Here is a 17,253-nt window from a genome sequence, read left to right as displayed (position 1 = left end):
TTTAATTTATTGTTTTCTCACTTAATATTAATGTTATTTCGAATACACCAATAGTTAATCAGAATAAATTGGTAAAATTATCATTTTCTCTCTTTCATTTATTAGTGTTTCTAATCTGTGTCAAATGGATCATTGCGACAAATAATTTGAACAAGAAAAACTATATGTGATGACGTATCAGAAATACATTTTTTATTTTTAAAAATATTTTTAGAATTTCGCTTGGTGGAATAGAAAAATATGAAATGGAATAAGAAAATCCCAATAATATATTGGAAATGCCTCTACGGCTTGTCCTAGCACTTTGAGCTACCGTGCCGGGAGAAGGAGAATATGGAAGAAGACCTGGACGACGTCGTTCCATGTACATCCCTCGCCGTTGAGTCTATCCTTCGAGTCGGAACGGTAACATCGTTTATCCTTCTTAACTTCCTCATTCACCAAATCAAACACCATTTTAAACCCTAAATTCTTCCTCAGGCCGGTGCAATTTGGGGTTTGTGTACTGGTCCCTACGACGCTCGTACACAGGGTAAACTAAATTAAACTTCTCAAATACAATGGGACTCGTTCTTATGAAATTCTACCTCGTAATCGTTGATTTCTGTTTACAGGTCTTAAAGGCATTGCCCGGGCTTATTTTGTGGTAAAGATATGATTTTTTTTTTTTGTTTTGGTAGTTTTTTTACTTCAAAATTTGATGCTGGGGTTACTGTTCTGGTATCTGATGGTTTGGTTTTGATTTGGGTTGTCAAGTACAGGCAAACTCGGTTCGCGTATTTGGGACTCAATGTGGTAATTCAACTGTGTATGTTTGATGAGATGATATCTGATGAAGCATGCATTCATTGTGTTTTGTAGAATTAATGTGTTTTGATTTTGTATTGTAGGACTTGTAGCTGGAGTTTTCAGCATTACTCACTGTGGCGTTAAGAAATACAGGAGGCGCAATGATTGGGTTAGTTTGTTAGTTGCTTCTAATTTATTAGTCCATTAGATTGGAGAATTGTTAGGTTTATAAGTTTTAGAACAATGATGTGCTGTATGCAAGTGCGAGTAGTTGTTCTTTTAACAATTATGGATTAGTGATGAAGCTTAGACTTTGTTCTTTAACCCTAAAATGGAATTTTGTTTTAAAGATTTTGTGTTACTCTTGTTTGGATTGACAAAGCTCTATAGGGTACAGGCACTAGGCAGTCATTTATAGCAAGCTGTTAATTGAAATTTAGACATCTTGGTCATGTTACATAGCTTCTTATTTGTGTCAACTGATGAGGTATGTCAACAGACAGGATGCAGTAAATTACTATACTTACTAGTCCAGGTATGTTAAAGAACAAAGTCTAAACTCCATTACCTCACTTGTCCAGAAATGTTACAGATGATTTAACACTATAGTCAGTCCCGTATTTGAAAAGGGGAAAGTATATACATATAACTTCCTCACCGTCGAGTAGTGTTGTCGATGGGAGATGGAGGTCCATGGTGCCATGGTGGAGAGTCAGAATCCCACCATTGCGGCTTTGTGCCGCCATCATAGTGGATTATGGCAGAAAAACCCGCAATATTGGCTGATAATATTTACCATCGTGTCAAGTCCAAAAACAGCCACTGATATCTACCATGGCGCCGCCATGGCTGATATTTGATAACACTGCCGCTGAGTCTATCCTTCAAGTCGGGACGATAATGAATAGTTGTTCTTCTAACTATTTTGGATTAGTAATGAAGCTTAGACTTTCTTACTTAATGCTAAAATGGAATTAGCTTTTAAAGATTTTATGCTACTCTGGCTTGGATTGACAAAGCCCTATAGATTAAAGGCACTACAATGTCATGTATAACAAAAGCATTTAATTGGATTTTGGAAATTTTGGTCATGCTACATAGCTTCTTATTTGTCAACAAATGAGTCATATTCATGGACAGGATGAAGTAAACTTACTAGTCCAAAATTGTTAAAGTATCGCCTCACTAGTTAAGAATAGTTAAATATGGTACAACCCTAAAGTCAGTCGCGGATCTGAAAAGGGGGAAGTATCGGCAAAGATTAACTTACTTATGACACTTCTTGGTGTAAGCATACATACCTATTTCAACATAGGATAGGATGTCATTGTTATATGCTAGCATTGGGCATCAGGAACCTTTGGTTACATAAGCTTAATGGGATAAGTATAGTGCAGTAAATTTATCCTACAAAAAAGAAGACACATTTTCAAATGCTGTAAATGCCTGCTTGAATAAACATGCGGGCTCTCTGGGGCATTATCTTCGGCACTAACGTTGGAAACAATAACTCATTACTTAGTACTTACCCATTTTGTGTGAAAATTTCAATTTTCATTTGTCTGTTCAACTTACCATTAAAGCTTGTAATCTTGTAAGTCTTCTGTAGGTAGAATATAAATGCTTCCAATCGTATTGTTTTGAAAGCACCATCAGTATAGTGATAATGGGCAATGGCCACTACTGCTCAATGAACACTATGCAGCATCATTGTTCTTTCCCCTGGGAAACAATCATGGGACTTAGTTGTATATTTCTCCGAGGAAATTTAGATTCCTGTTTCCTGACTAGATTCATTTTGCCGGCAATGCACTGCATGTGGTAAGTGGTTTGGGTCAAATGATTTGCTTACTGGAAGATAATATTGCACATTTGTGTGATTATGCTGGAACACTATCATAGTTTGGGGGACCGATTTTGGCTCTGATTCAGAAAGCACAATTTTTTTTTAATGGAATCTAGCATGTTTATCGTAGAAATTGTGCAGGTTAAATTAATGTATTTACATGGTTTCAAAAGTAGGATTTTGAGAACCTGGCCAAAAAATACAACATGATCATGGCTCATTGAGCTGCTAAAATTTACTTTTTATATTTCCTGTTTTCTTTTTCACTGAAGAATTTGTCCCCAACAGGTCAATGGTTTGATTGGGGGAGCTGCAGCAGGTGCAGTTGTTGCTGCTAGGACACGAAGTTGGCCGCAAGTGATTGGGATGGCCGGTTTGGTTTCTGTTTTCTGTGCTGCAGCTGACTATTCTAGAACATAAAGTGCATTTGTTATGAATATGACAGAAGAATATCTCAGGGTCATAAGTATCTCAGTATACTCAACAAACATAACTGTTTGCAGTTACAGTATATTTTGTTGTTTACAACATGTATATGTACATATCTATGTGTTTAGACTATAGAGTAATTTCAACCTTTTTTTTTCTCTTTGTAGCCTACACTCAAAAACAATCTCCTACATCACAAAATGTTGTTCCTTGTACTCGAAGTAATACATGTTTCTCACAGTTGGAATTTTTTTATATAGAATGTTGAGTTTGATATATAGATCAAACATAGTTAACATTATATTAATTCGATTTAAATATGTTGCATTTGCTTGAAGATGTAAGAAAGTAGTAATAATAATAATAATAAAAATGACTTATTACCTATTTCTTTGTTTTTTCCTTCCTAGAAAAGAGAAAAGGAATTACAATAATAGGTTGGAAGAAGACGAAAAAGATGGAGATAAGGAATGGGTTTGTTTTGTTCAAAGAAGAAAAATGCTACTAACTTAGTTCATATTCTATTTTTAGTATAAAGAAATAGAAAAAACAGGAAGTGATGCAAAAAAAGTGTGAGATAAGTAAACACACCATGACACGTCTTTCTCTGTGGCACAGAACTAGGGCCCACCCTTCTTCCTCTGTCCCACCACCATCTCCTTGTGTTATTATTGATTCATTCATTCATCACGTAACTAGAAACTACAAAAGCCTTTGCATATTTACGAAGATTTTCACCATATCAAACCTCCATCATCACCATCATAAACTACTCTTCTCATCAACATCCATTAGCTTCATGGATTTGAGATTTGAATACAAAGAAGTAAGTTTTTTCTTTCATATATTTTGGGTGATATAATATATAGTTTGCTATATGGAGATTAATGTGTTGTAGTTGTTATCAACTTTATCAGGGTTACTGGAAGAACTCAAGGGAAATGCAACTATTCACATGCAAATGGTTGCCTATTTCTTCTTCTCCCAAGGCTCTTGTTTTCCTTTGTCATGGTTCAATTCCATCTCTTCACTCTTTTCAATCTCTTCATTATTTGGTGTTGTGTAATGTAATTAAATTAATGGTGTTGACTGTTTATTGTAGGCTATGGAATGGAATGCAGTAGATTTATGAAAGGTAACATTCTCTCGGTCTGTTATTAATTTTTCTTATCACAAATTGGTTCGTGGTTCCAATAATAAGTTGACTTGATGAATGATAGATAAAATCAACTCTAAAATAAGTACTAGATATGCCTGAAAAAATGATTACACAGTCAAGTGCAGAAACAAATTATGAAGATTCAAAGACAAAACTTGTTTGTTTTTTGTGATTTGGATTGACAACAACATGAAAAGATAAAGCTTAGGCTTGGTCGGTGAGTGTGTTATGCTATGCGTTGCCTATCTCTTATACTCCCACTTTTTTTCAGTCAAAAGACACCTCAATATAAAAAACCTACTATTTGATAACATATTTGGGTAAGTAACCATTGATGTCGTTGTTTGTTCTCTAGTGGTAGAAGCTCCGGATAGTTAGATACTTTTCTTCTTCATCATTAAGGATGGCAAGAGATGTCAATGAGTAGGAATAGGTAGCTTACGTATCTATAGTTACATTTTAATTAAAACAAATTGATAAATAATAAAATATTATATTATTTGATATAATTAAAATTGTTTAATATTAAATTATAAAAAATATTTATCTTATTGAAAATTATAAACATCTAAATATTAAAAACAAAAATTTACAAATCTGACATCTTTCAAAACTTATATAAAAGTTATAAATTATGTTTGTTTCGTGCTGAAACCACAAATAATTGATGATGGAGTGGAAAATGAGCTCTCTGCTACATTCGGTACGACATAGTGGGGTGAATCTATAAAGTTAGCACTTCAACGTTCAAGTCAGTGGCTAAAAGAGAAATAGTATGAGTATGAAAATGGGTAGAATACCCAAGTCTTGGTGCGTGAAGGGCTTCATATAGATGAGCAGTTAGAACCGCTCCCGCTTGATTATATGTTTCATGCGAATCTCTATTGGATTGGATCTGACAGTAGGAAATTTCCAGAAAGTTAGAGTTGTCTGCTCCGAGCTTGGGTGATGTTGTACATATTCCTCTGTGTTTTCCTTCATAGCGCTTGTTTTTGGGCCTTGACATGTGGGTCTTGTGGAGGCCAAAAACAATTGTCCTAATGGCTTCATTCATGTTTGCTGGAATGAGGATTTTGTCGCATGAGTTTCTAGTTTGGCCCTTGTTCGAAGGATATGAGATAGTTGTGAGACTGGTAGCATTGGGAACGTGCACAATGAATGTCTTCCTTTCAACTCGTAACACCTAACTAGAGGGTTGTCACGCGTGGTTCTACGATTGTCAGTAATGATGCTCTTTTATCTTAGGTTACTCAAGTGTTCAGGAGAGTTCAATGCGAGATCACAATCATTGGTCGTGTGGTCACATTGTCCAATGCATGTTGTCGAGGATTGAACAATTACTTATATATATATATATATATATATATATATATATATATATATATATATAGGCTTCTAGGTAGCATTTCCTATTTCCACCATTTGCAAAACTCCAAGAGTTCTTTCTCTATTCTCTACCATTGCCCTATGTAATCGTCAAGAATCTCCCATTAGACATTAGTTTGACGTCTTCACATCATCTTCTCAAGCTAACCTTGCTCACTCATCAAATTCATCTCTTTCGAGGTAAGAATTCAAAGTCTCTATTTCTTATGTACTTATCTTGCCTTTGAGGGAAGTGGCTGCGAACGATGGTGAAAGGGTAATTGGTAGCCTCACTCCTAGGGAGATTGCTGGAGGTTTTGCTTTTCTTGCCATGCACTTGATGAACCCCATCGTTGTAGATGATTTTAAGCAGGAGTGTAAGGCTCAGACCTATATCAAGACGCGTCGTTGTGCTTTTGGTTGCAACCCCGCATACTACAAGGTGAAATGGTAGTTGGAATCTCGATCTTGTGCTTATACTCATGGGCGTTCTTTTTTTTGTGAGTTGGTGATAATTTTGAAATCGACAACTCTGTTATAGGAACACATAATATGACATGAGACAATTCAGTTGTGTAGATGGACCAAGAAACGTTGGATGTTGCATTCGTCTTTGTTTCTAAGGGTGGTATGGACCACACTTTTACTGAGGTGGGTCCCTCTCCGAATTGGAGGGTGCTTTCCACTAAAGGAGATAAAAGGGTGTGTAGAAAATATGAGGGTGCATCATTCCTCTTCATGAATGTTTGTTTTCCTTGATAGATTTTTGCCTTTCTTTGAATGACTTTGAGGTGGGTATTCTGAATGATCTGGTGATTGCCCCTCGCATCTGCATTTGGTAAGTTTGGGCTTATGACAAAGTCTTCTAATATTGGTGTGAGTATAAGAAAAATATGTCAACCTTAATGCTCATTTTCCATCTTTTCGGTGTCAACGTCGTTCGGCTATCTCCGTACAAGATAAAAGCTTGCTCTCCCACAGGTAGAGTTAGAAGATGTTCAAGGTCTACTCTGATAGCATGGAGAATTTCAAAGACTGGTGCTACCTGGCTACTCCCCTTACTGAGAATGCCCATGCAAGTGTGTGCGATATGCAACCTGAGTGCTCTCCAAATGTGAGGATAATTTTCAAAGTTCTAGCGTCAGAGCCACTTCTTTGCTGAAATTGGGTCTTATATCTATCTTCATGATGACTTATCTCAGGATGAGGCCTATCTAAAGAGGAAATTTGTAGCCTTCAAGGAAAATTTAAGCTTTCTTGACGACGTCGCGCCTTCCTAGGGCGAGGTCAAAGAAAAAAAAGAAGTGGTACATAAAGACATACTTGGTAGTGGATGACGCCACTAAAGAGGAGAGGTGTGTCATCTTCGGTAAGTAGCGTATAAACTTTATGACTTTCTTTAATAATTTCATGGTGATGGTTTCCCTGACTCCCATGACTTCTTGCTTGTAGATAATATGAAGTGTCACAAGACGATGCTTCAAATGAAAAAAAGGACGTTTATGGTCATTAGTTTTCTTTCAAAAATCGTTTGTTCGGCTACGCAAAAAATCCAAATGTGGGACCCATCGTTGATCCGACCTCTTTAAATCTTTCTACCCCGGCTAAGACGGAGGTACCAGGTTCTTAAAATTGCGACCAGAGGTGCCTCACACTCGTTTTTGTGCGCAACATGTGATGATTACTCTAGTGGGATTTCCTTATGCTTCTTATGCTAGAGAGCAGAACGACAAAAGACATGCGACGAGTGTGCCGAATTTAAGAGGATTTGGTCCCAAAGACTGTCCAACCTCTACCCCGAGTGCATGGTCGTCGCTGCTTATGGCTTGCCCTAATCCTCCGAACAGCTAGAGAATTTCAATCTTTCTTTTTTAAAAAAAAGGCTATGCTTTTTTTTAAAGCAAAACTGAGAGTATTCATTAAAAGAACTTATAGGAATGTCGTATCAAATACACCGGGCTTCAGTTACCCTCATCTTTGGTGCCACCTGAAGGGAAACGTCTTATTGTTCGACTGACTGTCTTTAGAGAAGGAGGTGCTTGTGAAAATAAAAATAATATTAGAAGAGAGATATAAAAGAGAACTCAAATTTAGGGGTGTTCGCGGTGTGGTTTGAGCGGTTTTGACGTAAAAAATCATCCGAACCGCAAAAGAAAAAAGTGTGCGGTTCGGATTGGTTTGGTTGACTTTTAGAAATAAAACCAAACCAAACCAATGCGGTTTGGATTGATTCGTTTTTTTAAAAAAAAATTATTGAGCCATAGATATACATATTGATAACAACATAACTTTGTATTTAGTCCTTTATATGTTATCAAAGAACAACAAAATTCATCATATTTGGATAACAACTTTTCATTTAATATACAAAAATAATATTAGATAAAAGTGGAATAAAAAACATAAAATAGTAGCATAAAATAATATCAAAAACATTATAATGAAATAGAATGAAAAAAAAGGAGATGAAATATTTGAGAAGATGAAAAAGAAAGAGCAGAAGAGATGCAATTAGATAAGAAGAGGAACATTAAAAAACGTAATTGAAATAGAGAACAGTAGAATAAAAATAGTAGAATAAAAATAATAAGATGAAAAAGAAAGAACTTAAGAGATGAAAGACTAGAAAAGAATATGTGATATGTATTTGGAAAAGAAATTGAGAAGAAGGTGCAATACCGCTATGAGAGATTTGAGAAGACTTAAACTGAAACCTTAAGTGTGAGGAAGAGAAAATCATTCATAATCGTAAGGCTAAGGCATAATAGGTTTGAGTTTGAGTTGGATATAAGTTAATTGAAGTTTGGGGGTTGTAACATAATGCGGTTTTGTCCGGTTTATAAAATACAAACCGCAAACCGAACCGAATCGAACCGCGCGGTTTGTTAAAAAATGACTCAAACACATCTGAACCAAATGCATTTTTTTTGCGGTTTCGGTTTGATTTGATTTGTTTTGCAGTTTTTTATTAGGCCAATTTGGTTTTGAACACCCCTGTCCAAATTCATATATTTATAAGTTATAATTATATATTTTGACGAGGAAAATATGTTTTATAAGGTATAGTTAAAATGTTCTAATTATAAGGTATAGTTAAAAATTATGCCAAAATTGAAAAATGTGTTGGCTTAATGAAAATTAAAAATGGAGGAAAATTAAACCCTATCAATCCGACAAATTTAAAAGGGCTGTGTATACAATTAAATTAGTGCTGCACAGATTTTAGTGAGATAAAAATCATTAAAAAAATGATGTATTCCATATATTTATAATATAAAATACGTTGTAAATGTACTATGATTGTGTCATAAAAACATTTCTCAATTCAAAATTATGGTCCACGACTTTATGCTATTTCCGTCAAATCAAAACTGACACATTTTTCATGGAATTTATAGAAAAAAAATGTAGTGTATTTAAAAGTAAAAAAAATGAAAGAAAAAATCCACAAAAATTAGTGGTAGTTATTTTAAAGCACATGGTAAATATGACGGAAGCGTTTATCACAAGAAACTACTGATTGAATTGGTAAGGTACTTGAACCTTTGTAATGTCTTGGTTTGAACCATTGCATATTTTAAAAAGTACTAGTATGTGTTATTTAAAATAAAAAATTACCTTTTAAAATTTTAAAAGCTAAAAAAATATTTAAAGAATTGATGTGGCATTTTAAGAAAATTAAAACATTATATAACATGTCCACATCAATTACAAAAATTTAAAATTAACAAATACATTATTTATTCTGATGACTGAATTTAATAATAACCCTCTTTATTAGGATACTAAAAAGAATTTTTATAAACTAGAGAGGAACCTAAACCTTTTTTCATAAAAGAGATTTTTCAAAATAATATTTGTATCTCATGGCAGGAAAGCAACAAAGCCATCACTATAAAAAAACGCAAAACCAATTTTGTCTAATTGATTAAATCTTATCTTTCTTATTAGCATTCTTAAAAAACACATAATTTTTAAGTTTAACTTCATCAATAGACAATGCTATATAAATTGAATCATCTACATCTCTGTTAAATTTTCACAACATTGTCTCTCTTTATAAATCTATTCATCTACTTTAGAATAGGTATCCGTGGGAATATATTATTTTTAAATTAAAATAAATAATTCCGACACTTTTTAAATAAATATTCATAAAATATCAGGATCCAATATGTCTCTATGGATGAACACCTCACCATTTTTGGAGTATTCGACCTCATAGATTTCAATTAAGAACTTCATCTCAAGATTCGTATTTACACCGTTTTATAGTTTTGCAATAGCTATTTTAGAAGGGGTAATAATAGAACGATAATTTACTTTACATATTCTAATCGATTTTGATATATGCATATTAGTAGCATCAAACTGTATTTATGTTAATTATTTGTTTGTATCATGCCTCTAGAAATCGGAGAGAAATTAGCCTCTGCAGGATATGGTGTGTTTGGTATGGACTATGAAGGACATGGACACTCTGCAGGTGTTCGTTGTTACATAACCAAATTTGACAACATTGTCAACGACTGTTCCAGCTTTTTCAAATCAATTTGTGGTAATAATATCATGGTTCAAAGTTCTAACATTTAGAAACTTGTTTATACCGAGTTGCTGATTCATTTGAGTTTTTCAGAGCTCCAAGAGTACAAGGGAAAGGCCAAATTCTTATATGGAGAATCAATGGGGGGAGCAGTGTCCCTACTATTACATAAAAAGGATCCTTCGTTTTGGGACGGTGCCGTTTTTGTGGCACCAATGTGTAAGATATCAGAGAAGTTGAAACCACACCCTGTTGTTGTTAGTATATTGACAGGATTGGTAGGAGTAATTCCCAAGTGGAAAATAGTTCCCGCAAAGGATGTCATCAATTCGGCATTCAAAGTTCAGGCCAAACGGGAAATGGTGACACTTAATGCCGTTCTTTTTCTGGAGTTGAGACTTCATGTTTTTGTTCTACCAGAGTTAATTATGTACTCTTTCGCAGATAAGGAAAAACAAGTTAATATATCAGGACAAGCCAAGGTTAAGAACAGCATTGGAGTTGCTTAGAGCTAGTTTAAGTGTTGAAACCGTCTTACATGAGGTGAACTGCACACAAACTTGGTTTTTGAATCATTGTTTTAGTTAAAAGAATTACTCTTTTGAGTCTAGTTTGGTGATTTTGAGCAGGTAACATTGCCTTTTTTAGTTTTACATGGAGAGGAAGATAAAGTGACAGATCCAGAAATAAGCAAGGTATTATATGATAGAGCTAGTAGTGTAGACAAGACCATGAAACTGTACCCTGGAATGTGGCATGGGTTAACATCTGGTGAGACTGATGAAAATATTGAACTTGTTTTGGGAGACATCATCAGTTGGCTGGACAAAAGAGCTAAGAGCAAGGCAAGTTTGGAGTTTTATTTACCTGTTCCAACTTACAAGGGCAGTAATATTAACGAGTTTCAGGAAGGCCGCACTCGTGCATCACTGTAGAAATTATAAACACACCTCATTGGGCATTTTGAACTATGGTCATGTTACACATAGATAGGGTTGTTGTGCTATATTGTGGCCAACTTCATTATTCTCTTGGTACATGATATAATTGGCTCCAGATTGTTTCAAAATCAAATATGCTTCATGCAAGACTAAACTCAAACAGGGACATAAGACCTCAGGCCAGTCCCCTGAACCAAATCTGTTTTTTCATTTTCTTTAGGATTGACAGCTAATGGGGGAAAATCATGTATAATTAATCTCACTAATTTAATCACATGCATAAAAATTATGAGAGCCTAATCCTTGGGCTATGGTTTCAAGGAAGGCAACAAACACTAAAAAACCAGAAATCAAATTGAAAACAGGAGATAGCGATTAGTGAAGTTGGAGCAAAATATAATAAGGTAAAATGTTGTAATAACTATAACTGTAGTCACTTGTACATACCAATAACATCCAAAAAAAAAATAAAAATAGAAATAGAACCATATAGAAAGAAGGCTGGAAACTGATAAATGAAATCATGACTGGCTATAGCTATAATAAACTCTTGAAAGAGAGAAAATACTGGAGAAGGAACACAGCAAAAGGGACACTCAAGAAGAGCTTATGCCGCTGTAACTAATAGGAAACACCCAAGTGCTGTTATCCTCAGACTACAGATTTTCCCTTTCTCACTCTCTAAAGTACACATATGACATAAACATACCACCATCAAGAATTAGGCCACTGTTCCACCTTCCTTATGGTCCCCAAAAATACGTTGCCGGAAGTCAGAAACCATGAGTGGGAGGCCCGTGTGCAGGTCCACCTTGGGTTCCCAGCCAAGTTGCTCCTTGGCCTTAGTTATATCAGGCTTTCTCTTGTGTGGGTCATCCTCTGTATTGGGCCTGTATTCTATCTTGGCTTCTGGGTCAATTGTTTCTTGGACCACCTACACCATACGTACAAATATTGATGCATTTAATAATGAGGTTTATGTAAGACTGAAGTTACTGCATTCACCGACAGAAAATAACCAGTCCAAAACTAACATTCTTCATTCTCATCCACATTCTTAGAAAATGAGTAGAAAGAATAATGAATGTATGAAACAACTAGTCAACCAAAGAATTGGACTAACTAGTTTTGGTTTTAGGGAAATTGAGAATAGATATGAAGAAACTATTATTCCATGCCAAGTATGAAGATGCATACGAGTAAATGAATAAAGTTAAATTAGATTAGTTAGATGATCATGGCTTATGGGTTTATTAGTGTGATGAAAATGAGTAATCTTTACCTTGGCAAGTTCAAGCATGGTAAATTCACCAGGATTTCCAAGGTTGAAAGGTCCCACATGTTCTCCTTCCATGAGGCGCATTAGACCCTCCACCTGTGCCAACATAAATATCACAATAATTAACCCATAATCTAATTAATTTTACAGGACACGTGTTATGTATTAACTTCATGCATCCATCTTATACACGATGCAGACACTTTGAATTATTTTTGCTATACCACATTTTCAATTGTTGTCAGAGATGAACTTATACAACTTTTTAATTGTACAATCTGCCATAATAGGAGCTGGCCCACCCGGGCCTTTAATCAAGGTTCCAGTCACGTGCAAATGCTTCTGAGTGAAATGTGCAATGGACACATAGCATAACATAGTAAATATCAGCAGGATCTTAGTTACTATCAGATTTAATTATGAGAGAAAAAGACCATTAATAAAAACCCGGGAATTGTTTCAGTTAATGTGCAGTGTGCACATGGGGAGAAGTTGTTTTAAAGCAAACATAAAAAACGAAAAGTGACACTTTGATACAAAAATTTGACATCAAATTGGATTATCGACAGATTTTAAATATGTACTAGTTAATGTGTATGTTCAATTGTTGGTTAATGAAGATAACAAAATATCATAACTCATTAACCATTTACTGAACGATTTGAATGTTACCATTTACCATAATTTTCAAGTGTTCAAATATACAAATAAATATCCATTAACATTCAAGTTGTGTTCAAATATACAAATAAATATCCATAAATATCATTTTCAAATGTTTAAATAATCATAATATTACTATAAAAAAATAATCATAATATTAATTACTATAATTTGTGTTGGAATAAACACTTAAAAAATGTGTTTAAAGAATAATTGTGTTTAGTGAATGGTTAATAAATTGTGACTTGTGACACCTTAACATATACTAGTATTCAATAATGATTTGTCAAAAAGGTTTATATGGTGGAGCGGAAAGAGTGCAGCATAATTATAAAAAGAGAAAATCATTTTCAACTAAGAAAAAAGCAATTTTTAATTGAATTTCATAAGAAACAAAGACTAAGCCAGATAAGCATAGTGATTAGAAAAGTGAAAATGCTTACCAAGTCAGAGACATACTGGAAACTCCTTGTTTGCTTCCCATCCCCATAAACTGTCAAAGGTTCCTTCCTCAATGCCTGCACCAAGCAAGGACACCGATTAGAAACAATAATTTCAAATAAAATATCATAATCATTATAGTATTGAATATCCCAACAACAACAAAGAACATAATAATTGAAATTGAAGGGGCTACCTGAGCAACAAAGTTACTAACGACACGACCATCATCTAAGCACATTCTGGGTCCGTATGTGTTAAAGATCCTAGCAATTCTAACCTGAAAAACATATTTCATTACAATAAGTAAGCAACAACAATTGAATTCAATCCAACAACCACTTTGAAATAATATAAAAGGAAAGTGAAAATGACCTCCACTTCAGCCCCTCTGTGATAATCCATAGTCAATGTTTCAGCCGTACGCTTTCCCTCATCATAGCAACTTCGGACACCTGTCTCACATCACAACAATTTCTTTATTACCAGATCAAATTTACCTAACACTATCCCCACAAAACATACAAACAAAAAGGACAAAAAAACCCTCTTTCGGACCAAATTGCCCTCACTCTCCTCAGATCTTTCTTTAACCAAAAAACCCCATTATTACCCCATAAGCAACGTGCCCCAACAACAATCTGGGCCGTTGATTTAGAGGACCCGCAAATCACGGTTATCTCAATGACACCCTGAAATTCATACAAATTAACACGGTATTCTTGCCACCTTCCACGTGTCTTATTGGTTACCCAAAAAGTCATAAAAAAAAAAACTAGTTTTTGGCGTTTGAAAAAGAAATCACTCACAACATGCAATGTTCCGAATTCAAATCCACATCCAAACAAAAACCCTAATCCCCATTTTAATTGAATTAATTTGAAAAAATAAATCTACTCACCGATGGGATTAACATTTCCCCAGTAAGTCTCCTTCTGAGGATGCTGCAGAGGATCACCATAAACCTCACTGGTACTTGTTAGCAAGAATCTAGCTCCAATTCTTTTGGCCAATCCAAGCATGTTCAAAGTTCCCACCACATTCGTCTTGTAAACAATGAATTAAGGACTCCAAATTATAAACAATGAATTCAAATCTATGAAGCTCAGACACAGACACGAACACACAAGTTTCGGTGTAGGTGTCTGACGCCGACACAGACACCACTTTTTTCAGAAATATCTATTTTAAGTGCTACATAGATTTCAATGCAGAAGCAAAACATAGATAAATAAAAAATAATTAAAATGAAATTGAATAAAAAAAGGATATAATAGTCTTAACAGGGTTGAACTTGTAATGAACCGGTGAAGCGGGACAAGCAAGATGATAGATCTGATCAACTTCAAGCAAAAGAGGCTCAACGACGTCGTGTCGTATAAGCTCAAATCGAGGGTTACGAAAATGATGCATAACGTTCTCTTTTCTTCCGGTGAAGAAATTATCAACAACAATCACGCTATCACCTCTTTCAATCAACCGATCCACTAAGTGGGACCCAACGAAACCGGCTCCTCCGGTCACCACGATTCGAAGCCCCTTTCTCTTAAGCCCTAAGGGGACTTTCCCGAACGAATGAACCACTGCAGCGCGTTGATGGTACGGCGTGGCTTTGGATTCGGATTCGTGTTCGAAGTACGAGATCGGATGCGGCTCGTACCGGACGGTTGAAAATGAGGTGGCGGAGGAGGAGGTAGTGGAAGAGGATGGTGCGAGTGTGAAGAATATGGTGGCTATGGCGATTCCAATCAGCACGAAAACGAGTCGCTGTTCACGAAGCATGTAACGAATCGGACGAATTTCGGAGAGCCATGGCTTGTTTGGCTTCGGCGAGTACTCGTCGTTCACTTGCTGTGCTTCGTGTCCTCTGAAAGTCAATTCTGAACTCATTTTTCGGTTTTTCTTCTTCCAATCTGAGCAAGGAAGAAGAAAAATGAGAGAATTTGTTTGGGAACTAACAGAAATGGAGTGAGTTCCGAGTTGAGAACTCACCGGAACTCAGTCTCCGGCACGGTGGTGGTGAATTGAGAAGTGGTTTAAGTGTTGTCAAGTGAAACTCCGAGATCGAGTTTTTCGGTATTTAAAGTGAAAAATGGAAAGGAGAAAGGGGGTTTAAGTGGAATGACGGAAATACCCTCGAATGACTTCCAAAAGTGAATGGCTGCTAGAGGGTGCAAGGTCAAGGAAGTGGGTGAGATCGAGATTTAAGATTTTTGCTAATTTAAACAAAAAATTCCATGAGTTTGAGAATAAATGGAAATTTAAAACTGTTAAAACTTAAAATGCATAGAATAAGGATATTTGCATTTAAATATTGGTTTAATTGGAGATAGTAGTATTGAATGTCTGAGAATTCTAAAATATGCATAAGCTTTGGCTTACTATTTCACTTTGTCATTCTAATTTGGAAAAAAGATGCTTTGGTTTTTTTAGGTAATAAAAAAATTAATCTACTTTTCTTTAATTGTCTAGAATACTTATTTCTCCTTGTATGCAATGAATTTAGCCTAAAAAATGACAATTGCAACTGTGTGATTATTAAATTACTATTCTATTTCTAGTTACGGGTTCTTATTTTAATTTTTTATTCTTATTAAATAGATTTTATTGTTTTTAATATTGTTTTTCTTAATATAAATTTACTCATTTAATATTTTATTTTTTCTCTATATTCAGTGTATAATAAATTTTGAGAATTTTTTACTCCATCCTTTGGATCACTCACTCACCATTGATTGTCAAAATTGCCCCTCAATTTTCGTAGATGTATCTCCAGAAAGTATTTTATTGTTTAACATTGTTTTGTTCCGTAGATGTACATACAGAAGCTTCAGTAGATACATCTACGAAAATATTTGATGTTATATTCGCGCCAGACTCTTCTTCTCCCCCATTCTTCACTTTCTCATTGCTAACACCTCACTTTCTCTCAAACTCAAAAATCAAACTTCCAAACAAGTTCATTTCTTCTTCTCGAGATCGGCCGAAAACGTCAAGATCAACTACCAACACATTCCAACAAGTTCCAAACTACATTTAATCGGTAAGTTTTCGACGTTTCGAGTTATTTTAGAGTTTTTGAAAATAGAGAATGAATTCGATTTTTAGGTGTAGAAATGATTGAGTAGTGTAAGAAATAAGGTTTAGATATAATATAGGTCTCGTTTCAAGTATAAAATGGACGATCAATCCATTAAAAAGGGGTTTTGAACCCTCTGTAAGACTGACCAGATGCCATTGTTGCGTTTTGGAGGTTTCAGAACCTTCCGTAGATGCATCTACGAAAGAGTGAAACGTTGGATCATTCCGTAGATGCACATACGGAAGAAACCCATTTTTTCAAATGTAAGACACTTTCGTAGATGCATCTACGGAAGGTTCTGATATTTTTTTCTTTCTTTTTCTTGTTATAACTATCTAGTAACTTACTCGATTTTATTAAATCACAATGCAAATATTATGACCGACCATCCAGATAGCATTATACATTGGAGGACTGCACATCATGCATCCGTGCGGCGTGAACGGATGCGCTTAGTATCACAGGTGACGGATGAAGCTGCCGTTTCAACTGATGTACCTGCTACACTCGTCCCAGTCGGGTCGTCTCCATTCAATCTAGTTGACGGGCCTTCTCCGTTTGTTCCACTTAAGAGGTCTACTCCATCTACTACTGCATCACGGAGGCGTCAGGATGATGCAGAGGATTCCTCACAGATGCCCTCCGCCAACAGACGTCGATGGGGTAGTTCTTCTACATCTGTGTATATGCCAATGGCAGATGATGCATGATCTTCG

The 17,253-nt window shown here is 35.3% G+C and overlaps 3 protein-coding genes and 1 long non-coding RNA gene across 5 annotated transcripts; 3 read left to right on the top strand and 1 right to left on the bottom strand.

The window, feature by feature from the left end:
- Positions 1 to 259: 259 nt before the first annotated feature.
- On the top strand, positions 260 to 2,902 carry LOC131635738 (outer envelope pore protein 16-4, chloroplastic-like). The gene is made up of 6 exons (XM_058906381.1): positions 260 to 405; positions 481 to 532; positions 615 to 646; positions 762 to 795; positions 891 to 958; positions 2,399 to 2,902. The coding sequence occupies exons 1-6, from the start codon at positions 334 to 336 to the stop codon at positions 2,612 to 2,614; spliced, it is 474 nt and encodes a 157-aa protein (XP_058762364.1). The 5' UTR covers positions 260 to 333; the 3' UTR covers positions 2,615 to 2,902.
- A 663-nt stretch (positions 2,903 to 3,565) lies between these two features.
- LOC131635737 (caffeoylshikimate esterase-like) lies at positions 3,566 to 11,790 on the top strand. 2 transcript variants are annotated; one of them, XM_058906378.1, is made up of 7 exons: positions 3,566 to 3,890; positions 3,982 to 4,075; positions 4,167 to 4,199; positions 10,000 to 10,146; positions 10,225 to 10,493; positions 10,576 to 10,674; positions 10,743 to 11,790. In XM_058906378.1, the coding sequence occupies exons 1-7, from the start codon at positions 3,624 to 3,626 to the stop codon at positions 11,064 to 11,066; spliced, it is 1,233 nt and encodes a 410-aa protein (XP_058762361.1). In that variant the 5' UTR covers positions 3,566 to 3,623; the 3' UTR covers positions 11,067 to 11,790. The 2 variants fall into 2 exon arrangements, with proteins under 2 accessions (XP_058762361.1, XP_058762363.1); XM_058906380.1 differs by having other exon boundaries at positions 3,573 to 3,890; positions 10,761 to 11,790.
- Positions 4,206 to 7,494, top strand: LOC131635739 (uncharacterized). Its single transcript, XR_009293859.1, has 3 exons — positions 4,206 to 6,702; positions 6,791 to 6,957; positions 7,041 to 7,494. It is a non-coding gene; the product is annotated as an uncharacterized LOC131635739 (long non-coding RNA).
- Positions 11,470 to 15,525, bottom strand: LOC131635736 (UDP-glucuronic acid decarboxylase 2-like). Its single transcript, XM_058906377.1, has 7 exons — positions 14,723 to 15,525; positions 14,357 to 14,499; positions 13,831 to 13,910; positions 13,652 to 13,735; positions 13,458 to 13,532; positions 12,355 to 12,447; positions 11,470 to 12,006 (listed from the first exon to the last, which is right to left on the bottom strand). Exons 1-7 carry the CDS (start codon positions 15,343 to 15,345, stop codon positions 11,794 to 11,796), a joined length of 1,311 nt encoding a protein of 436 aa, XP_058762360.1. The 5' UTR covers positions 15,346 to 15,525; the 3' UTR covers positions 11,470 to 11,793.
- Between the last annotated feature and the right edge of the window lie 1,728 nt (positions 15,526 to 17,253).

This window comes from Vicia villosa, unplaced genomic scaffold (genome assembly GCF_029867415.1).
Source record: "Vicia villosa cultivar HV-30 ecotype Madison, WI unplaced genomic scaffold, Vvil1.0 ctg.001540F_1_1, whole genome shotgun sequence".
Classification (NCBI taxonomy): Eukaryota; Viridiplantae; Streptophyta; class Magnoliopsida; order Fabales; family Fabaceae; genus Vicia; species Vicia villosa.
This window is presented reverse-complemented; position numbering and strand designations above follow the sequence as displayed.